Source organism: Polistes canadensis, unplaced genomic scaffold (assembly GCF_001313835.1).
Source record: "Polistes canadensis isolate GaletaPanama2010 unplaced genomic scaffold, ASM131383v1 scaffold_161, whole genome shotgun sequence".
In the NCBI taxonomy this organism is placed as follows: domain Eukaryota; kingdom Metazoa; phylum Arthropoda; class Insecta; order Hymenoptera; family Vespidae; genus Polistes; species Polistes canadensis.
Window position 1 is genome coordinate 44,174 of NW_014569708.1, and position 23,843 is coordinate 68,016.

At 31.4% G+C, this 23,843-nt stretch overlaps 2 protein-coding genes across 2 annotated transcripts in view; both read left to right on the forward strand.

Moving 5' to 3' along the window:
* LOC106789027 (glutamate receptor ionotropic, kainate 2-like) overlaps positions 1–6,308 on the forward strand; it is a 9,002-nt gene extending 2,694 nt beyond the window's left edge. Inside the window, exons 2-16 of the mRNA XM_014752827.1 lie at positions 519–600; positions 805–948; positions 1,031–1,212; positions 1,385–1,539; positions 1,630–1,771; positions 1,878–2,180; positions 2,436–2,660; positions 2,732–2,938; positions 3,098–3,182; positions 3,282–3,558; positions 3,824–4,022; positions 4,839–5,079; positions 5,145–5,260; positions 5,333–5,482; positions 5,566–6,308. Of these exons, the coding sequence (XP_014608313.1) occupies positions 531–600; positions 805–948; positions 1,031–1,212; positions 1,385–1,539; positions 1,630–1,771; positions 1,878–2,180; positions 2,436–2,660; positions 2,732–2,938; positions 3,098–3,182; positions 3,282–3,558; positions 3,824–4,022; positions 4,839–5,079; positions 5,145–5,260; positions 5,333–5,482; positions 5,566–5,751 (2,682 nt within the window). The 5' untranslated portion in view covers positions 519–530 and the 3' untranslated portion in view covers positions 5,752–6,308. The remainder of the gene's footprint in view (positions 1–518; positions 601–804; positions 949–1,030; positions 1,213–1,384; positions 1,540–1,629; positions 1,772–1,877; positions 2,181–2,435; positions 2,661–2,731; positions 2,939–3,097; positions 3,183–3,281; positions 3,559–3,823; positions 4,023–4,838; positions 5,080–5,144; positions 5,261–5,332; positions 5,483–5,565) is intronic.
* Positions 6,309–6,319: 11 nt separating this feature from the next.
* LOC106789028 (glutamate receptor ionotropic, kainate 2-like) lies at positions 6,320–13,643 on the forward strand. Its single transcript, XM_014752828.1, has 15 exons — positions 6,320–6,360; positions 6,889–6,971; positions 7,057–7,209; positions 7,385–7,566; positions 7,669–7,826; positions 7,910–8,354; positions 8,456–8,671; positions 8,901–9,107; positions 9,374–9,458; positions 9,539–9,815; positions 10,791–10,989; positions 11,479–11,704; positions 12,099–12,214; positions 12,432–12,578; positions 12,759–13,643. Exons 2-15 carry the CDS (start codon positions 6,890–6,892, stop codon positions 12,888–12,890), a joined length of 2,625 nt encoding a protein of 874 aa, XP_014608314.1. The 5' UTR covers positions 6,320–6,360; position 6,889; the 3' UTR covers positions 12,891–13,643.
* Positions 13,644–23,843: the final 10,200 nt, after the last annotated feature.

The window sequence follows — 23,843 nt, forward strand, 5'->3', positions numbered from 1 at the left end:
ATATATATCTAATTTTTTAATTTAATATTTCATTTTTTATTTAAACGTCCGCGTTTGTGTTTAATTAATCAACCGATCGCTTAAAATTTGGTCTCATAATTTCACATAACAATTTGAACTCAACATTTCGAAATAAACTAATTGAAAAAAAGGAATTAAAAGCAAGAAGCAGTGTTATTTTTTAATCTGTCATTTGTTTGTCTGTAAGAAACGGGATGATTGAAAAGAACGATAAATCGATTTATTTCGAAGACAGAGTTTCATTAGGGTTGTAAATTTCGTGTAAATAAGCAGACTCAATATTGGACTCGATGGATATAAATATTTATGTGTGCCGAGCGAGATGCAGTTGCTTGATGCCTTTTCGTTAGTTTACTTAACGTCAAACGATTAAGTGCGCTCTTTCCGTTTGAGTTTTCACATAACTCAGAAAATCTTGAGCTTTTCAACTCGTCGAACGTATTTTACAAATTCTCAACCACCTATTTTCATTTTATTTGTCTTATTATTTTTCTTAGAACAATACGAAGATGCAATTATGGTACGTTTTGGTGATATTCCTTGCGTCTCTTTTGAATTTTTCCAAACAAGTCGCCATAGGTAAGCCTAATTTTGTCAATTATTTTTTATAAGTATACACATTCCAATTAATATAAAATATATATACTATATGAAATTGTATTTTTATTTTTTAAATCAAATCGTCAAATGTGAAATGTCATGTGTTGTAATTTAAATAAAAATTACTTTTAATTTTGATTTTCTAATTTTCTTGATAATAATTTTTTATAAAAATTCACACAGGAGGTTTTTTCGATGACGATGAATTGATTCAAGAAGCTTTTGAATTATCGATAAGATCGGTCAATCGAGAATATCCAAGTAATATTTATTTGGAACCTAAAGTTCAACTAGTAAATAATGATGCATTCGATGTTACCAGTCAAGGTAATTATTATTATTATTTTTAATAATACAAAAATAATATAACTTGAAATAAAAAAAAGAAAATAATTCTTCGAACGATTAGTATGCAATATGGTTAGTACGGGTGTGGCTGGCATATTTGGTCCACAAGATAAAGCCATGGCTGAACATGTGCAGAGCATATGCGACACGATAGAAATGCCACATATCACAGTTAGATGGGACCCACAAGAAACACGCGGGAAAACAGTGAATTTCTATCCACATGCAAATACGTTGTCCTTGGTGCGTTTTCGATTATTTCTTTCCATTATATCCAACAATAAATCAATGCCACTTGTGATGTTCGTTCATTTAGAAAAATCTCCACGTACTTAATAGAATTTTGCTTATTAAAGAACCAAAAAAATTAATCGAATAACAATTTACATATATATATATATATATATAATTCTAGGCATATCAAGTATTAATACAAGAACTGGATTGGCAAGAGATGATAATATTATTCGAGAACACCGATAGTTTGTTAAATATTAAACCACTTTTAGAACTTCGTAATACAGGAATTGACATATTTTTGTTTCAATTAGGAAATGGTCCGAATTACAGGTAAAATTATTGAATGATTATTTTTAACGTAAGTCCTTCGAGACAATTAGCATTAATCGATTCTACAGTGTGGCGTCGAATCCTGTGCAGGAACGTGATTCAAGAGGTCAAGGAAACTGAAATCGAAAACATCGTGATCGATTGTTCCTTTCCAATTTTAAATGAAGTTCTCAAACAGGCTCAACAAGTTGGTATTATGTCGGACGAACATAATGTGGTTGTGACATCATTAGTAAGATTTCTATTTATTGTTTTCTTTTTTTTACTTTTTTAGTTTTTTTTTTCATCGATCTTTTTATATGCATTTGATCGATGATAAATCTCATGCATATTTTTAGGATCTCCAAACATTGAATTTAGAACCGTACCGTTATTCCGGCGTAAACTTTACTGGTTTTCGTTTAATCAATCCGGAAGATCCAACGGTAATGGAGATTTTCAACAAACACAAACACGAATGGAGCTTATCCGGACCGGATCAACTTCGACTTGAACCAGCTTTAATGTACGACGCAGTTCAGCTTTTCGCTCAAACTTTAAAGCAATTAAATGGCGTTACAAACGACGACGTCAAACAGCTGCCTTGTAATGGTTCGATGAGCTGGGAACATGGGAGCACTTTATTGAATTTTATGCGTGTGGTACGGCGGTCTGTCTACTTCGACTATATAAACTTAAAATAATATTTTTTATTTTATTTATATTTTAATTTCAATCAAAATGATTATTAATTTTTTTTTCATAAAATTTATAATAAATTATTAATGCATGATTTACTACGTACATATTATTAGAATATGTTTTGAACTAATTTATTGACTCCCTGGATATTCAATACAAATGATCCACTAATCAAATGGTTGATTAATAGCAATTTAATGACTACTCAATTTCAGACCGAAATGAGAGGATTGACTGGATTAATATGGTTCGATACTGCTGGATTTCGAAGTAATTTTCAATTGGATATTGTTCAACTACAATTAGAAGGATTAACAAAAATAGGAGTTTGGAATAGCACCCGTATGAGTGGAATCGAATGGATGCCAGAGACGAGTTCAATGAAGCCTGATGCTGAATTGAGTCTACAGAATAAGACATTTTTAGTATTAATATCCATGGTAAATTTTTGGTTTATTATCACAGATGAAATTTTTTTTCAGTAAACAACGTTAATCGTTTAATGTTACAGACAAAACCGTACGGAATGGTTAAGGAATCTGCTACGATGTTGTCTGGCAATGAACGTTACGAAGGATTTGGAATCGACATTATTGAAGAGCTTAGCAAATCACTCGGATTTAATTACACTTTCGAAGTTCAAACAGATAGCGTTTATGGTTCTTATATAAATAAAACAGGAAAATGGTCCGGCATGTTGGGAAAAATTATTGAAGGGGTAAGCTTTACAAGTATACTCATTTAATAATCCAAACAAATTAATTCTGTCAAAGAAAAAAACAAATATATTTATTTAAAAATTACATTCAATTAATTTAAATATTAACAAATTATTCAACACTAATATATATTATAGCAAAGTGTTGTTTTTTTCTAGAGAGCAGATTTAGCAATTACCGATCTAACGATAACATCCGACCGTGAAAGTGCCGTGGATTTTACGATGCCTTTTATGAACTTAGGTACACGATTTTAATGAGAAATAATTTTGCAAGCGATAGTACTTGATAAATAATAAAATTAAACGTATCTTATTTATTCTAATGAATCATTATTCATAGGAATAAGTATATTGTATCAAAGGCCAACGAAAGCACCGCCCAGTTTCTTCTCGTTTCTTTCGCCATTTTCTAACGACGTTTGGATATGCCTGTTAGGGGTATTTATCTTTGTGTCAGTGTTATTCTCCGTGATCGGAAGATTGTGTCCAGCGGAATGGAACAATCCTTATCCTTGCATCGAAGAACCCGAGGAGTTGGAGAACCAGTTCTCGTTGAAGAATTCCTTTATGTTTACCATAGGAAGTATAATGCAACAAGGTTCCGACGTTGCACCTATGTGAGTCGATCTATCGATCTTTCAACCTCTTCAAGGCCGAATTTTTCATTTGCGATTATAAGAAGAACATTTTTCATTTATTTATTTGATATATTTTCTGATTAGAAAATAGGATTCTAACTAAATATTCACATTCGTGATAGAAACCTTGAAGGGATTAATGAAATGTCACTAAAAAAATAAATACATTTTATTGACAATATATTAATTTTTTTTCTTACTTTTTTTTTTGTTACCGTTTAAAAAATTCATTTTTATTTTTTAGAGGATTTTCAACAAGAATGATGGCAGGATGCTGGTGGTTCTTTTGTTTGATTATAATCTCCTCATACACAGCTAATTTAACAGCTTGTTTGGCCATAGCTGCTAACATACCACCATTTACCAACGTCGAGGAATTGGCCAAACAGAAAACCATCAAATACGGTGCTAAAGTTGGCGGATCTACGTTCGAATTTTTCAAAGTAAGTTTCCAATCCCATGCTCCTTCCGTTCGTTAGGATATTCAATTAGAAATAATTAAAACAGCGAATCGATTGTACTACTGCGTCTACGATTAAATGAAACATTACACACGTATTCTATAGCAAACCATAGAGGAATTCATGTTACGAGTATAAAAGTAAGACAACGTTCGATACATTAGATGACGAAGATCTTTTGGCTATAAATTAAATATGATTTCATGCTTCCCTCGCTTATTTATCACGTTTTTCAAACCAGATTGTTTAATTCATCAGAAATGTATAATTTATCCCGATAAACAAAAAGCTTGGAAGCTTGTAGAATTAGTTATTGCTCGCCTAATAGTCAATCCGATGTGAGATATAAACAAATTTTGGTATTTAGTTTACATTTTTAAATAGTAGTATATCCCTACTCAAAAACATATTTTCCCCCACCCCCCCCAACTATTAATATATTTTATAATCACTAGTTTGATATCATTTGTTTTTTTCTTTTTGCATAGTACGAATCACTTAATATACCAAATCTCAAAATAAACGAATGAAAATGTTTTTCCTAGACGAACGTAGAAACAAAAAAGAAAAATGAAAAAAAGAACGAACAAACAAAAAATATATTTTTTTTTCAATCGCTTATTATAATTCTCCGCAGGAAAGAGAAAACATAGCCTCTATCTACCTGTTAAATGCTAAAAATCCTCTGGCCCAAACAATCATCGCTTAACTAATTCGTCACAAGATGCCATTACATTCGAGTTAGGTAACAGGCAAATGAAACTTAGAAACGGTCATTCTAATTCAGCTCTTTGAAAGAATTATGCCAATTCCAAGGAGGCCTCCTACCAGACGTACAAGGACATGTACAACTACATGATCAGTACCGAGGATGTCTTGACCAAGGACAACGACGAGGGTTTGAAGAAGGTCCTGAAAGAAAATTATGCTTTCTTAATGGAATCCAGTTCGATCGAGTACATCATTCAAAGGGAATGCAACGTTACCAAAGTTGGTGGATTGTTGGATCAAAAGGGCTATGGGATTGCTATGAAGAAAAGTAATTAATATCAAATATTATTAATTTATCTCTCGACATTTACAAAAATCGAATTTATTTTTTAGATTCTCTCTATCGTCATCAATTAAATACGGCGATTTTAAAATTACAAGAGAGTGGTAGAGTGACCGAGCTCAAAAAAAAATGGTGGACCCAAAAACGCGGTGGTGGTAAATGCGAAGTAAGTTATACCTATAAACATAATTATATTGTTTTATTACGTGTATTAAAATGATATTTGAATTTTTTACAGGAAGGTGGTGCACCAAGTTCAGCAGAGGAATTGAATTTGTCTAACGTCGGTGGTGTTTTCTTGGTACTTTTCGTTGGTATTGGATTTTCTTTGCTTTATACGATATTCGAGCTCGTTTGGGATGTTGCTATGAAATCAATCAAAGAAAATGTAAGTGGCAAATTTTCTATCATTATATTTGTAAATATCCGACTTTGTTTCATTAATCAAACTAATTTGATTTTGTATTTTAGTTATCATTTAAAGAAGAAATGATGGAGGAGTTGAGATTCATAGCCAAGTGTACTACCGAGACTAAACCAGTGAGACATAGGAAAAGTTTATCGCAAAGAAGTGGAGAAGATAGTACAGAAGATTGCAGTCCTCCTTATGGATTCGTACCAACTGTAATCACAACATCACCGGACGATGACAATTGAAAAATTTTTGATTATTATAATATCATCTTCAAAATCTACTATTAGTTAGAACGTTGACAGAAACATTCATTACCATTCGTTAAATCAACTGTTTGAGTAAACATACCATTCACTCGGTCTAAATTCTAACTGAACTCACCCGAAATAGACAAGATTGAAAATAGCATGAGGATAAACCTAATTCTTTGATTAGCAATCGTACAAATTTCAACTTGGAATTAAATCTACAATTTCGTTCTACTTTCAATTAGTTTTGATGCATCTATGTATGTTATACTATTTATATATATATATGTGTGAGCGTCTAAGAAGTTTTGAATATCAACGATAAGACTCATAACCGCGAAATCATGTTTTTTGGCATGAACATGTCCACTCGATATTTCCTATTTCCTGACCTAGACAAGACTCCCTCTAACTGTTGGTCTATGAGAAAATAGTTTGGCAGCAGCCATACGATAGTACGGATGCTGCTCAGTCGATGAAGATTCGTTTTAAGTGCCGTTTATAAATTTTACTCTTCTACGATAATTCATTAAAAATTTGTATCGTGCATTAATGAGATTACATTTATTAATGGATTTTATTTATCCTTAAAAAAAAAGAAAGGTTTGTGAAAGATTTTTCATTAACAATATCATGAAATTAATGAAATGATTTAAACGTGAAAATGCTGATAATATTCAATAATAACGATTGTTTATTGTATTTAATACTTTATTAACACTAAATTATGGTTTTCGTAGAAATAATATAGATTAGATAATATTTGTTAAATTTTTCTAAAAATTAAAATAAAATGAATCCTAAAGATACATTTTTGCAATCACCGAAACTATGTCACGAGCTGTGCTCGTAGTTATACCTCGCTGGTGCGGCTAAAGTTTCTAATTATATCGTATGTACCTAAGTTCGTGTGCCAATGCATTATGTAGTGTGAAAACGTGCAATGTTTATTTAAAAAAAAATAAAATAACAAAATAATAAAAAAAGAAAAGCAAATATATTTAATCTAGAAATCAAATAAAAAATGAATGAAATCTAAATTTGTTTCTAATACGATTTTATTAAAACTTCAATATGGGATGAGGCAATAAAAAAACAAATAAAAAGAAAATGATTTTATCACGTTCACAGAATGGTTAAAAAAATGCTTCTCATATGTGTCGTCCTGTTTTTATTACCTTGCATTCAAGGATTTCCAAGAGAAGTTCCAATCGGTAAGTAAAATAATTTTTAAAAATATAAAATAAATGACGCGTGCTATAAAAAAATAAATACGATATGTTATTTAAATAACTATAGGAGTTCTTTTCGATGGGGATGAAATGATTGAAACAGCGTTTTATTTATCGATCAAAGATGTTAACAGAAATGCTGAAATATCAAACGATATTAAAGCTTTAACATTAAGATCGGAACAAATTGACAGCGATACCTTCGATGCAGCAGAAAAAAGTAAGCCTAATAAAAATATTTCTAGTCCGATTAGATTTTGTTATCCTATTAAAATATCATTTCGTATTACAAACAAAAGTTAGAGACTATAAAAATATTTCTATTCACAAATTATACAGATAATGTATTACTTTTAATTTCGATTCGATCAACCAAATGAAAATTTTGTGCATAGCGTGCAAACTTTTGGAAAAGGGCATAGCTGGTTTGTTCGGACCGAAAGACAAATCTGCATCGTATTTTGTTCAAAGTATGTGCGATGCTATGGATTTGCCATACATTACCACTACATGGGATCCCGAACAAACTCGAGGAAATTCAATTAATTTATATCCTCATCCCGAAGTTCTCTCAATGGTAAAAAAAGAAACCTCCTCCTCACTCCATATAATTTCCACTTACACGTTCGATAAATCTTTATGATTTAATTACAATCTTATCGTCCCTCCCTCCGTTTAGGTTTATTACAATATAATAAAAGATTTCAATTGGAAAGAATATGCAATTTTGTATGACAATACAGAAAGTTTGTTAAGTTTGCAACGTGTATTGGAACTTCAAGAAATAGTTGGTTACGAGATTACGATTTATCATCTCGGTAATGGTCCAAATTACAGGTAACAAAAAAAACAAAGCTCATTAATATAATTTTCTAAATTGAATTCAATAGAAATTAATAACACTTCGATTATAAACTCAGAGATATTTTACGAACCGTCAAAATGTCGGGAGTGATCAACATAGTGATCGATTGTTCGTATGAAACTTTATCTACGGTTCTCGAACAAACCCAACAAGTTGGTTTAATGTTACAAAAGTATAACATAATCGTGACAAATCTGGACTTCCAAACATTAGATCTGGAACCTTATCAATACTCAGGTGTAAACGTGACGGGTGTAAGAATGATAAATCCAAAAGACCCTTATCTCTTGGATATTTATAATACTTTTTATCTCGATTGGAACTTAACAGATCCAACGCAATTAAGACTCGAAGCAGCATTGGCCTTCGATGCTGTGCAAATTTTTGCCAAAGGCATGGCACTGTTGGAGAACAGTGTTAATGGTGATTTTAAAAAATTAGCATGCAACGAGACAGATAATTGGGAATTTGGTAATAGTTTGAGCAATTTTATTCGTGCCGTAAGTTCTTTTTCCATGCTTTTTATTTTTCTTTAGAGATATCATACGTTTTAGAAATGTACACAATTTTTAGTTACTTATTTATTTATTTATTTATTTAGGAAAATATGCATGGGTTAAGTGGACTAGTGAAATTCGACACATCAGGATACCGAAGTGATTTTAAATTAGAAATCGTCAGTCTTAACATAAAAGGATTAAATAAAGTTGGTGATTGGTATAGTACGAATAGTATTCGATGGGTACAAAAATCTGGCCTTCCAGCCAATGAGATTAAAGTATTGCAAGACAAACATTTCATCGTTTTGATATCTCTGGTAAAATTCTTTTTAAAAAAATGAATTAAGGATTGCAATTATATAATACGTGGCTGAGTTGAAAAGTTCTGAATTCGATATTGAAACATTTTGCTTATCTCGATCAAACTTATTTTTACTTAAGAAAAAATGAAAACTTTTTGTCAAGATTTAAAAGTTTCCAACTCTAAAAAAACTCTCGTATTAGTAATAAATCAAAATTTTTTTATTTATGGGGAGTTTTTTTCAGACTTATCCATATGGAATGTACAAAGAATCACCTGATTTGAGGACAGGTAATGATCGTTACGAAGGTTTCGCTATTGACGTCATAGACGAAATGAGCAAACTGTTAGGATTTAATTACACCTTTGAAGTACAAGAAGATAACGTTTACGGTTCTTTGCAAAAAGCTACTGGAGAATGGAATGGGATGATTAGAAAAATTAGAGACGGTGTAAGTTTAATAATCAGATGGATTTTTTGTACTAATAATTTGTATTTTTTTTTTCACAAAAAAAGAAAAAAAGATATTTTTAATAGATCAGTATAGTGTGTATAGTCAGTGCTGCTATCTGAATCACTATCGGTAAGGAAGCAATCTTACTCCGCACGTTCTTCCAAGCATCTTACTTTTAGTCGGTACAGAGACTTACTATAATAATTCATTAACATTATTATATAAGAATATTAATAAATAATTGAATAATTTGTTTATTGCAGAAAGCAGATCTTGCGATTACAGATTTAACGATCACTTCTGAACGAGAGAGTGCGGTAGATTTTACAACACCCTTTATGAATTTAGGTAATATTAATCTAATTTTTAATAAACAATTAATTGAAATAAAAAAATTAATAAATATCTTATATTATTGTTATTTTTAGGTATAAGTGTACTTTACAGACAACCGACACAGGCACCACCAAGTTGGACTTCATTTCTTTTACCATTCTCTTATGAAGTATGGAGTTACATTTTTGGATCATGGATTATCGTGAGCCTCGTATTGTATATCAATGGAAGAATGAGTGCAGCCGAATGGACCAATCCGTATCCTTGTATAACCGAGCCAGAAGAATTAGAAACACCTTACACGATGGTCGACACTCCATTTTTCACTATTGCAACTTTACTTAATGGTGCATCTGATTTCGCTCCTGGGTGAGTCGACAATATTAAACGTTGAATTCAATTTTATACCTTCTTTCTTACAGGTAATAATAATAATTATTAAAAAAAGTAATAACATAAATTGCAAAATTTTTAACCGAAAATTATGTGTCGTAAAATTATAATTCGAAAAATTGTAATCATTAGACTAGAAGTTTTGTTGTTGAATAAGAAAAGTATTTTCTTATCGTTTCGAATTTATCTAATTGTAAATAAACGTGAAAAGTAACTCATTTATCATTCTCGAAAGGAGAATAAAAGATAGAGCAACGTTTCCTACCTAGCATACTTACACACATATATACACAATACTATACATCTTAACTTCTCGATTAATGGTTACCTGCAGGTGACAGAAGTTTTTCGTTTAAAAGAAACAGAGAACGTTCTTTAACCCATTTTTAGCTATTTGAAAGGAACCAAGTTAAAAGTGCTAATAATTTTTCGATAAATTTAAGAATGTCAACCTAACTTATCGTTTGATTTTTATTATTAATATATACATATATATATGTACATGTGTATGCGTGTATCTTTTGAAAGAGAATGAATTTTTTTGTTTATTTTTTATTTGGTCAAAACTAATCGAACAAAAATATCGAAAGTAATTTAAAACGGTCCTTTCAAACTCTTTCACTTTGCGAGCGCACTTTACCCGAACAAATATTTTTGTGATCCTGAACATATAGTAGACTTTATCGTCTCTTTCATTATAATACACTCACAGACATGTTATACGTGTAGCATTACAAAACTGCTTTTAAATTAATTTTCGGTCGTTTCGCGTCAAAAAATTTTGGAATTTTTGTTAAATATCAACGACTCCATTTGCGAACCACACTTTGAGAACCTTTCGTCTAAAGAATGGATGGTGTCAGAGATGATATCTTCATTCGCGAAAGCGAACAGCAGGCATCCGTTCGAGTATGATCGATTAATAACCTTTCGATTTATTTTTTTTCTTAGAGGTATTTCAACGAGAGCAATAGGTACAACATGGTGGTGTTTTAATCTAATAATAAACGCAACTTACACCGCCAATCTAGCAGCAGCTTTATCTACCAGTCCAACAGTATGGCCCTTTACGAAGGCAGACGAGTTACCCTATCAAAACGAAATCAAATACGGGGCAAAGAGAGACGGATCTACCATCTCGTTTTTCAAGGTAAAAACATTTTCTTACCTACCTTTAGTATTATAAATAAAAAAATATGAGTACCATGATCGATCGTTCGATTATGAATTAATCGTTTTAATGCACACTCCAGAGAAAAATTTATTTCTTTATCTTTAATTATAGATCTTTGATTCATGTGCTGAGAAAGTATCAGTATAATTAAAGAAACAAATTTTTTTTTTTAAATGCTATTCATTTGAAAATATTGTTTGATAATTAATTATGTAATTATTACATGAGTGATTTAGTTTTTTTTTTATTCTATATTTCGTAGAATACAGTTTACTCAATTTTTTTATTTTTTTAATTTAATTAATATGTTTTATATGGAATAATGAGAAATTATTTTATTTTATAAACTGAAACTTATTTGGGAAAGTTTCTTAAGAAATCAATGTTCTTAAAATATAAATGTAATGCACGTATTTATTTAAATCACATATCAATTAATCTTAATTTGAAATCTACCATATCAAGACGGCAACCTACGAGCCCTACAAACTCATGTACGACTACATGATGGAACACGCAAGCGAGGTTCTAACGGATAACAACGAAGACGGTTTGAAAAAAGTGCAGCAAGAGAATTATGCATTCTTCATGGAATCTACGTCAATAGAATATTTTACACAAAGGAACTGCAACGTCACCAAAGTTGGTGGTTTGTTGGATCAAAAGGGTTATGGGATTGCCATGAAAAAAGGTATACATTTAAAGTTAGTTATCAATTTTTAACATAACGCATATATAAATATAAACTGTTTCAAGCATATGTTACGTCCTGTCGCGTAATAAAAGGTGTGTAACACATATTTTAAGACAAAAACATTAAACCAAATGAAAACTCACAATTAATTATAACTTAGAGCAGAAAAATTCCTATTATTTTTTTGTACACACGCGTTCATCTGTAATATATAAAATATACTTTTAAAATGAAGCTGTTTGGAACAGTCTGTACGTATTCGATTCAAAACTTTTTGAATTGAAAGGAAAAAATAAATAAATAAAAAAGAAAGTAAGAGAAAGAGAAAGGAAGAAAAAAACAAAGAAAGAAAGACGATGTAGGGTAGAAGAAATATATGCTGTCTTTGCAGATATATATTATCGGAACCAGCTAAGCGGTGCGATACTGAAGCTGAAGGAGGCTGGCATGATAACCGAACTCCAAGATAAATGGTGGAGGCAAAAAAGGGGTGGGGATAAATGTAGTGTGAGTACTTCGATACCAGTCTCGATATAATTCGATCGTTAAATGGCGTCATATGATTTTCTCTTTCTCCCATGTGCCCTGATTAATACTAACTGTTGATAATGTTATATTATACTCTACCTTCCACGATTTTATTTAAATAAATTCTCGAGTTACTTAAGAGTTTTCTTAATGGTTTATAATATTTGTTCTAATCGTTGATATCGCATGATTTTAGGAAAAACCAGCTGCAATTGCCAATCCATTGAATTATGAAGACGTTAGTGGTGTGTTTATTGCTCTCGGAAGTGGTCTCGCTGTATCCTGGATAGGTACAATTTGGTCTTTTGTCTGGCACATACGAAACGTTTCTGTTACCGAAAATGTAAGTTATAATCGTATAATGTGCATTAAGTTTCGTTATAATATCTCCTATACTCTTTTCCTATATATTTTTTTTTTAATAATATAATAATTTAATTTATAATTCTCAAAGAGTCTTATAAAACAAAAAAGGATAGTTACAATAAATTCTTTTCAATTTTAAAATAATTATTATTGGCAGGTTTCTTTCAAGGAGGAATTGATAAGCGAATTGAAGTTTTTATTAAAATGTGGCGGGACAAAAATAGTTACGAGAAGAAAGAAATCTTCGACAACGTCAACGGAAGAGGATACGAAAAAGCCAGACAAGTAGTTAAATTTGATTGAATAAAAAAGAAACTCGTCGATTAGAAAGAAATCGATTAAGAATTTTCAATCAACCTCGGGGTGTGAATTAGGGTTTTTACGATAGGAAGGATTTAATGACGAAGGAGGAGGAGAAAGAAAGAAAGAAAGAGAAAAAAATCACTTTTGGAATAAGGAACGATTGTAATGAGTTAGTGATGGAAGGTATTATTATTATAATAATAATATTCGATGTTATTCACGCTAGCCTAATATCGAGATTAGAGTAGAGTGTTTTTTTTCTTCTCTTTTTTTTTTGTTTTTTTTTTATTCAAAATACTTTTAAAAGCTTATAGAATAGGCATAGGACCACGCGACTCTAATGGGGGAATCTTTCTCTTTCGAGATCCATATAGACTAACATGTATCGCAAAAGAATATAACGAAATTAGTGATAATAATGGTGAGCGGCGGTTTAATAAGCATTAGGTGTAACAACCTTCTGTCGTAAAAGGGCCGCCGCCAAAGAGTATCTCTCTCGGTGTAACGAAATTGCTTGCTCGTAAATATATGTTCGATGGACAGGCGAAACACACGATGTGCGTGCGCGAGCGCGCGCACGTTGACCTTAATGAAGCTACTTTCTGGCATAGAAAAAAAAAGAAGAGGAATATAAAGAGATAAAAATACAACGAGAAAAGGAAAAGAAAAAAAAGGATTAGAAGATCGGCGTGGTCCTTCAAAGAACGAGAATGATCGTTCAAAGATCATTTACGTAAATTCAAATGATCTTTCTCTTACTCTTCTTCTTTTTTTATTTTATTTTATTTTATTTTCTGTTTTTTTTCTTTTCAGATGATTATGAATTCATATTAGAATAATTTATTCATTTTTTGATGCGAAGTTAATACGCTTAGGAGAATATTTTTTTTCTTTCCTTTTTTTCTTTTTTTTTCATTTTAAGTATTACTGTTTTTTTACTTATAAAAAAAAATATTGAATGAATGGAATTAATGGTGTGGTGTAATTTGAAATCTACATTAATACTCGAAAAAATATTTATTATTACCGTAATAATATTAACCGAGATTTGCTTTGGTTTTATATAAGATATTTTTCTTTTTCTTTAATCAAATTAAAAAGATACGCGGTTGGAATAGATAATAAGAGTTCAATAAGACTTTAAAACAATAATATAAGTGATTTGGATCATTCACGATTTCTCATGTATAAAAATAAACTCATTAATTTCTTCATGTCATGTTTATGTTTGGTTTTAAAATCAAAATGGGAGAGAAAGGGAAAAAGTCGAAAATTAACGATGAGAAAAATAAAAATAGAGGAAGAACTCTCAATAGCGGAAAATTGTACGACGAGTAGTAATAGTCGTAAATGAGGGAATTTAACGAAGCCAGGGGCAGTTCACTTTCAACAAGCGATAACTAACTCCGATGCGTTCGTGGGAAATAAAAATGAAGGAAGGGTTCTCGTTAAATTCCTGTCTTTACGATCTTAGGTCGTCATGCGAAATTAAAAAGTCATTCTCGTCTTGTTTAAAAAAAAATAAACAAAAGCAAGCAATGCGTCTTTATCAGTCGAGTTCTCCGATTTTTGTTAATGTTTGACGTCGTTACGACGTGACGTTGCTGTAAACGATGCGACGTCATGCAAAATACTCGAAGAAAAGTGAAGAAGAAGAAGAAGAGAAATCACATAAGAAAAAGAACAACATTTCGAAATATATTTTATTGCGTTTGTTTCCTTACGATACACGCATGCTCTCTTTTTCATTATTTATTTACTTATTACGAACGAGATTCCTTGCGATCGAGTGCTTCGCATTTTATAGAAAATATTTGCGATAACGTATAAACGTGTTCTTCTTCCTCCTCCTATTTCTACTTCTTCTTTTTCTTTTTATTTTTTTTGTCGATTCTTCTGCCCCATTTTCTAACAAATAATCAAATCGAACGTAACACCTTACGTTACACTTTAACGTCGCACTTTTACCCGCATCTCGAAGGATCGTAAAATTTTACAGGATGACTTAGAACATGTGTTTGTGTGTGTGTGGATGTACGAGTATGCGTGTAACGCGTTCAAACGTGTATCCATTCTTCATAATAAAACACTTATGGGAGAAGAAAATATTTTCTATCGTTTGTTTTATAATATAATGGAATTCAACTGAATAATTAAATCATAGAAAAAATATTTTATTTTAATTATTCCATTTTAATATTTATTTGTTAAGTGTGTGTTAGCATGAAGAAAAGAAAAATATTCTAACAATAAAATATCAAAAATCAATCTAACGTTCTAACGAAAAGTTAATCCAATAAATGAAATTTACACGATCCCATAGATTTTGTTAAACGTTCAAGGCGCTTCTCAGTCGAATAACATCGTGGGTGGGAAACACATACTTTCTCGAGGTAGTATTAAAAGACCATTAAACGAGGGGACATGACGTATGGCTTTGTGCGTATGCGCGTTCTACGGTGATTCTTGTCTCCGAAGCTACTTTACTTAAGAAAGAGAGAGAGAGAGAGAGAAAAAGGATCAAAAAAAGAATCAGATTCTCTCATGTAGTTGCTACTTATTGTTAGCTACGCTTTGGCTTATCTTTACGTACCCGCACCTATAAATGATTGATCAAATTATTCGAAATCTTGATTATATATACTATCTTCCATTTATAATAAATTAAAAAAAAAAAACATTACTCAATCATTTATTTATATAGAATTCAAATGTACAAAACATAAACAAGTTCTTATCGAATAGAATAAAAAAAATATTATTAAAACGAGTCAAAGAGATGAACAAACGTAATTACATATTTTCTTGTACAAAATTTTCGTTAGGTAAATAATAAAAAAAGAAAGAAACATCTGACCAAAAAATACCCCTAACAAATTTTATTTACAATATAATTTTAAAAGTAACGTCTTATTATATTGTTTTAAGAAGAAACTTTTTCTTTTTTTTTTTTTGAAAACGTAAGAAAAGAAAAACTCAGTTGTGAAATTACAAGATCGTACTAGGCCACGTTAAATTATTTCCAAGCGAAGACATTAACATTGTTGCAACAGGTACTATTTCATCGGACGCGTTCGTTCGAGCTACGATTTATAGTCCCTTGCCCGTTAGAAGTCGGAGCTCGAGCGGTATAGGCTCGAAGATTTAAGACCGGTACACTCGTCCTCGTTCTCAGTGTGCATCGTCGCGACCAAGTTACAATGAATTTCTAGAGACGAGAGAGAGAGAGAGAAAAGATGCTCCCGAAGTACCCGTGTATCATCGTTAAAGGTGATGACAAAGCCGAGAAGGATGTAAAATTAGCACGAGCTTTACTTTACTTAAATCGATTCAACCAAGAAACAAAAAAAAAAAAGAAACAATATTCACGATAATTTATATCACTTTTCTCTCATATATATAATTTTGTCTCATTTTTATAATAAATTTAAACCAATCGAAACATCGATACTTCTCTTCTTTAAGAAATTTAATTTATACAAAAGAAATAATATATATGTATATTTAAAAATTTTCTATATATATATTTTTTTTATTTTATTTTATTTGTATCTTATATAAGAGTTCATTAATTAGCAGGTATATAAATGTAATTGGAATGAGCGCGAGTATGAATGTAAAATAAAATCCTTCAATTACCGATCACATGGTAGTTTGAGAAACATTTAAATTGCAATATTGGAAGAAGTAAAAAGTAGTTTATAAGGTGGTTTAATTAAGATTCCTTTGGTAAAGTATTTAACGATATAAATCAATAGAATATAGCGAATCATTATACCATTCTATATAATTTGTCATAAATAGAGAGGGAACTCTTTGAGAAGGCTTTGGAGAAAGGAAGGAAAACTTGATTCGGTAATCTTAAAGATTCTCCTTCGTGCGTTCGAAGATGCGGGTAATCACGATTAAAAACAAAAAGGTAAAAATAAAATAAAAAGAAAAAAGGAAAAAAAGAAAAAAAGATCAATGAAAGAGATTGAAGAAGGTAGGTTCGTGTAGTCCTTAAAAGACAGGTAACAAAGTAGTATATCATGAATATGTTAACTCGACAGTAGTTTCTAGCGTGCTCGTGTGTGGTGTCTGAGAATTATCATCGAGAGAGAAAGAGAGATTGGAAAATCGATTAAGAAATTACAGAGTGCTCGATCTTTCCGAACGACTTTTAAATCTCGACGTAAGTAAAGTTTTAAGTAGTATACGATTCAAGTTTGAAGGACAGCTACGAAAGCGAAGATAAAACATAGAACGAACGAAGAAAATTGCATTTCCAGTGATTGGAGGTCGTCGGTTGTTCGTTGGGTAACTCGTTAAACTTATGAGATTACAAGGAATGAGATTTTCTAGGTTAGGGATTGATAAATACGATGCTAATAGCTATTATCGTTTCACGAGCCTATCTCGAAGGTGGCTATTCAAGGTTGGTATGCGAGAAACCAGCATCCCTTCTTTCAAGATGTGCTTCACAAACGTCATAAAATAACTGAGCGAAAGATAACAGCCGGTAGGTACAAAGAAGAATCTTATTCTTTTTCTTCTTCTTCTTCTTCTTTTAAAGAGGATTGAAAGAAATAAAGACAGGGAAAAGAGAAAGGGAGAAAAAAGAAGAGGGAGAGGGAGAGAGAGTATGTTTGTGAATTACGCGAACACAGCAGCCACCTGTTTTCTATCTAAGAAAGATTTGAAACTCTAAAGCGATATTGCGAGCTCTTGAAGTTGCAAGCTCGCTCTTCTCTTTCTCTCTCGACGTCTAGCTTTACGATCGTTCTTATTCGAGAAGGTAACGACGAAGGAGTTTATGACTCTTTGGTAGTATTCTTCGAGGATGCCAATCGATGATCATGATCATCGTTCATTATCGATTCTATTAGCTTGAACAGTATAGTAGTTAATGGTCTAGACGAGTGAAGAATAAGAAGAACCAAATAATAAAAAAAACAGCATTTCTATAACTTCCGTGTACAATTTAACCCATGGCTTATTTACTGATCCAATACTTCTTTCATTTTCTTTGTTTTTTATTTTTCTTTTCGTAGAATTCTTTCACGGTATACCAAAAGTATGGTAGGAAATCTTTTCACGAGGAGTTTCTACGAAAAGTAAATAGGTATATATATATATATACGTTGAAGAGGGAACGTAGATTTCAAAGAGTGACGTGTCAACGCGTCTCGCGAGAGCAAAGCGACAGATCCTGAAAGCTAAAGGAAGATTAAGTGCCGACTACGAACGGACAATGCGACGTGTACGTCGGGAAGCTGTGGAGTAACGCGTTCGAGGACACCTTGTCACGAAAACCTTCTCGTCTCTGTCTTACCCTTTTCGAGGTCGAATAAATCGATCCCTAGGAAAGAAGTAACTGTCCTTTTCTTGTCCATCCTTTTCTCTGTATCTTCGTTTTTTTACTCTTTAAAATAGATATTTTATTTCCGTTTACTCGATCGATCAAATAAAATACCTACTGCCTGATTCCGAGTCGTAAGGAGTTCATCCCTAAGAACGAATTCATTCCTGGAAGATAATAAATATAAGAACTACTCTTACGGGGGTTTATTTATTCGATCACAGTTTCATTTTTATTGTTAACATTTTGGGCTCAGTATTTTGCCAAATAAATCGTTTGTATATGTAATTATTTGGTTTATCATAAATAATAATTGTTCAATATTTTTAAAATACTATTTTTATAACGAAAATAAAAAAGAAGAAAAATTTTAAAGAAAAATTAAAATATCAGATTGTGTGTTCAGAAAGTAATTTCTGCTTTTTGCACACAAATTTCATCCACCTTAATAAATTATATCAACCGTATATTTAATTATCACATAAATTATTGAATGCGTATGCGTTTATCATTAAATATCGCGTTTCATTTATATAAACATTTCTATTTATGCATACTCTCATATAAAATGATACAAATCAATTGAATATACTTTGTTGTAAATCTTCTCAAGTAAATCTTACCTAATGAATTTATCGATCCGATATGAATACAGAAAATCTATTCTTATCAATGAATACAAGTATTCGCGCGCGTGTGTATGTATTCATTAATAACGCATAACGAATCTATTAGGTAGGTTTAGCTTTGAAAAATAAAATAAAAGAAATGAATCATCTTTTAAATGGATCTAAGACGTTAACGATTATAAATAGCAGAAGGTAGAAGAATTCGTATAAGGTAAGAGTGTTTTTCGATAAGAGTCCGTGTTCGATAATATTATCATACATTTAAAGTGCATTCAACAGTGAAGATATCCCTGATCATGAGTAGAACTCATGACAGGAGCTATTACTATAGTATTACTTGTACCACGACTTTCACCATCGTCTTCGTCTTCGTCTTCGTCTTCGTCTTCGTTCAGTCATTTTCGTGTGTACGAGTGAAGCCGATACGAAACACGGCTACTACTTTACTTCTTGGCCGTTCTTCCTCTATGTGTACTCCTGTGAGATTAATTTAAAGAGCTCGTTTCTCGGACGCAGACACGAGAAGAGAGGTAAAATTTAATTACGCGTGGTAAAGTCGAACGAGATATTGTGGGAATATACCGACGAGAAACGAGAGAAACCTTTATACACTTATATACAATACAAATACGTTTAATCGTAACAGATATATACACACACACACACAAAGCCCTCTGTTATTTGTTTTCGAGAAAAAGGGAAACCATACTTTCGATTTGATTATGATGTCTATCATAATGTTATAATATATATCATAATAATGTCGTTAGCTAGTTTTACTTCAGTCGCGTGTGGGTTCCACGAGCTTTTATTTTTTCTTTTTTTTTTTAAGCATGTTTTCTAATTAGATAATTGGATAATTTACGGTAATTTATTTAACATAATTTTGTACTAAATATCTAATCGGACATATTTAAACGTAAATGTATTATTATCGAGATAAATAGTATTTGAATATTAACGATGCATCCTTGTTTTTTTTTATATATATTTTCGTTTTAATATCAACCTGTAACGTGCTCGTAAAGTTTTAACGAAAAAAAGAACAGTCCGTTAAAATATTCCAACTAGTTCGGACGTTACTGTATACCAAACCTTTTTTTTTTATTAATACATTTGAATAATATTACAAAAGTTATAAGAATAAATGAAACGAAACGAATGGATCTTCATATGCAGTAAACCTCCACGTAGTGGGGGACCTGGGCACTCGATATTACTTATCTTTTATTATTCGTTTGTATAAAATTGTAAACAACGAAAGTACTATCGAGCTAATTGGCTGCACAATTTATTATATTTCATTGATACATTTTATTAAATTCAAATTAATAAATATATAACATTTCATATTTAATAAGATAAAATTAAGTGAAACTAGGATAATAAATTTATTTGAAAAAGTCATTTCATCGATTTCCCATTATCGTTTGATTAATTATTCTTTCCGTAATTCGAACAGAAGCCGATTTTAACTAGCTGATAAAAGCATAGGATAGAATATTTCCGAAGAAGGAGATACAAGCTTGTAGCGGCACTATTAAAAGAAAGAAAGAGAGAGACAGAAAGAGAAAGTAAAAGAAGAAGCTCGGTGGTAGTCGCAAAGCAACGCCATCGAGATAAGACAACCATAATTGACCATAACTCTAGGAAATGAAATAGCGTACGGTACCAAGCATCTATATATTGTCGTCCCTTCAGCGTTAGGATATTTAACCTTTGACCTCGCGAAGACGTTACTTTGGACGCATCTTTCCTTTTACATTTTAGTGTCACGTCAGTTAAGATTTTTTTGTATTTTATTATCTTTTTTTGTCATCATCATTCATAGACAATAGGATTCAACTGTACAAATGTCCAATAAGAATATACGACGATCGTATAATTAATTAGGAGAATCATTTTTTATTAATCATAATATTCTATGTCGATATAGAATTTAACTGTCGGGTCGAGAATTTTTTATCAAAGGACTGAGCAGGATTATCTTTTAAAATATTTTCAAATAGCATAAAATATCTGATTTAAAATAATCCGCAATTTTATAAAAAAGAACATTTTGAAAAACTATTCTTAAAAATGATATATTCATTTTATTGAATGCCCGTTCTCTAAACTAATCCCAAAACGTGATTCCAGTTCTGAGAAATCTGAATATTTTCGAGCTACGAAATCTTACCTTATCTCTCCGAAAAATATTCTTGACACATTTTAAAATTCCTCCACACCTCCAATGTGGCATTTAATAATAATATTATTCTTATATTATTTACATCGTGAAATATAATATTTACGATTAACGATAGATTAAAATATATAAAAAAAAAATGCAGTTACGAGGATGGGTAATATCCTGGCAAAATGGAGTCATTCGAGCTGATTTGCGTAGCTATTCGCATATTTGCTCGAACTCGTCCTTATTAGTCTTCAAAATGAGATCGAATGAAGAGAAGGGGAAAGATCAGAAAGAGAAGTGAGAAAGAGAGAGAGAGAAAGAGAGAAAGAAAGAAAAAAAAAAAGGAGGATATCGATACTTTTCGCACGGGATTCTTACTCGAGCGCGTCATTTGCGAGCAATCATTTTATTTTTAGATCCATGCCGCATTTGGTATCGGCTCTCTTTTCAAGGAGATGAGATACGATACGATTCAGTGAAGGCTCGTTACGCGTTCTCCTTCTTGCTCGATGACGACGGTAATGCTAATGATAGCGTATAACGGTTTAACTAGCAGATGAAAGATACGTTTTTATGTATCGTCTACCATTGAATTTACAATCGATCTTACGATCTACCCACATTTAATATAACATATCTGCTATAACACTTATACGTATACGAATGAACAAAAAACAATTTCGCGTTACGTTTATATAATAATCATTTTTATTATATTTATTGATTTTCTACGAGATCATTTTTATGAATTATTTGTCAAGATTTTTGTTAAATGAAACATGGTAATTTATGATTGACAAAAACTCATATGTTAACTGCTCCTTTTTTTATAATTATAAAACACTTGGTTGTAAAATAATTCGTGTAGAGATAATTTTTATGAAATTTTCGTGATTCTTTCGAGGTGAGAAGAAAGGGAGAAAAGAGATATGGAAATGTCAATGAAAAAAAAAATAAAAAAAAAAAATTCTCTTTTTCTTCTTCCTATTCTTATTTTTTTTTTTTTGTTATTTTCCTTCCTTTCTTACTACGCCAGTACCGAGATATTAATTCGCTCGAGGCACGAGGAGAACACGAGCATAATTTCACGGAGAGTGCGAGAAACATAAAACTTTACGAAGAAGAAGAAGAAGAACTCGGACCTTTTATCGTTCTCCTTACAAGCACGAGACGTACACCTTTGAAATCGCTGAGAATAAGAAAGAAAGAAGAAAGAAGAAAGAAGAGATGAGAGAAGAGAAGCCGGTTTTGCAAAGAAGAGAAAGGATGTTACATCTTTCTCACTCCCTCTCTTTCTTTCTTTCTGAATTAAATCACTGATGATTAATATCGGTCAAGATGGGAAACGAAGAAACCAAGAGATTCGCACTGGAACAAGCGTAACACTTAGGATCCGTGCTCTCTTGTATAATAAATGTAGATATTTCAGATTACAAATTGAAACATCCACGTAAGGGCGTCTTTAAATTAGGTCCTTGCAAGGTCGCGCGAGGGAGAGAAAGAGGATCTCCTTCCAGTTGTTGTTCGATTTATCTGACCCTACGAATCGCGAATCTTCAATTTAACTAGTCTCGTTAAGAAAATACACCCCACATGTAAGCAAATACGTTTCTATGTATCATACATTATACGTGATACATACTTTAATTCTACTCATTTTTTTTTTATTATAAATCAACATGTCGACTTATAATGTTGTTCATTACTCTTTACATTATTTCTATACAAAAAATATAATCGTATAATTAAATTGCTTGCAAAATTTTTATATTCCAAGACTTTAAATAATTTTTCTTTTTTTATTTATGATTATTAAAATCATTCACAATTATCGTTTATTACTCTTAACACATTTCTAAAGAATTGTTCGTATAATTACATTCGTATTCTCGAACAACGACAACTTGGATAATTTCTTTTCAATGTAGATTTTTATTTTTCTAAATTTTTTAATCATTTCTTTTTAATCATTTTATACAGGACGTCATATTATTTTTACAAGAAGAAACATTGATTATTATTATTACCGATAATAACAATTTGATAGATTTCGGAGGAACGACGTAAGATCGAAAAAAAGATCGATAGGTATATTCATAGACTGAAACATCAATGTCACTAGAAACATCTTGCTCGATCACTCACCACCGTTATTATACTTCGAGACGCGCGTATATAATAAGACTATGACAAGAGTCATTATCGCCTGAATATCATCCAGCAGAGTCATTTACCTTCTCCTCTAACTGCCAACGTTTATTAGCAGTTCGTGAATACTTCCTGGTACTAGGGATCGATTATCGAGATTAACGGTATGGAAAAGTTTTAAAAAAGTAGCAAATTAAAAAAATTAAAAATTAAAAAAAGGAATAAATAAAACATAATTATGGAGATCAAATTAGAGCATAGACATGTAGACAAAAAAATAAAATAATTTAACAGAAAAATAAATTAGAAGGCAAATTAAATCTTCCTCTTTGTCTTCGATTCTTCTCGTTTCGCAATTTTACGACGGCAATCCTTTGGCAAATTTTTTTTTAATTGTTTTTTCTTCTACTTCGTTCACTTCGTTCACAAACTCTTTCTTTTCTATTTCGTATGGGGGATATAGCTGCCTGTATACCGTCACCATGCGTCTCTTGCATTCCGCACTAATTGCGAGATGCAAGTGGGCTCGAGACGTTGGAAAGTGAATTTACATAGCAGGCCCTAACGTTCCAGTACCAATAGCAGTTACAGCAAGACCACTACCAAGGGCAACTTTCCTCCTTACTCCTACGTCAACTTGCCACA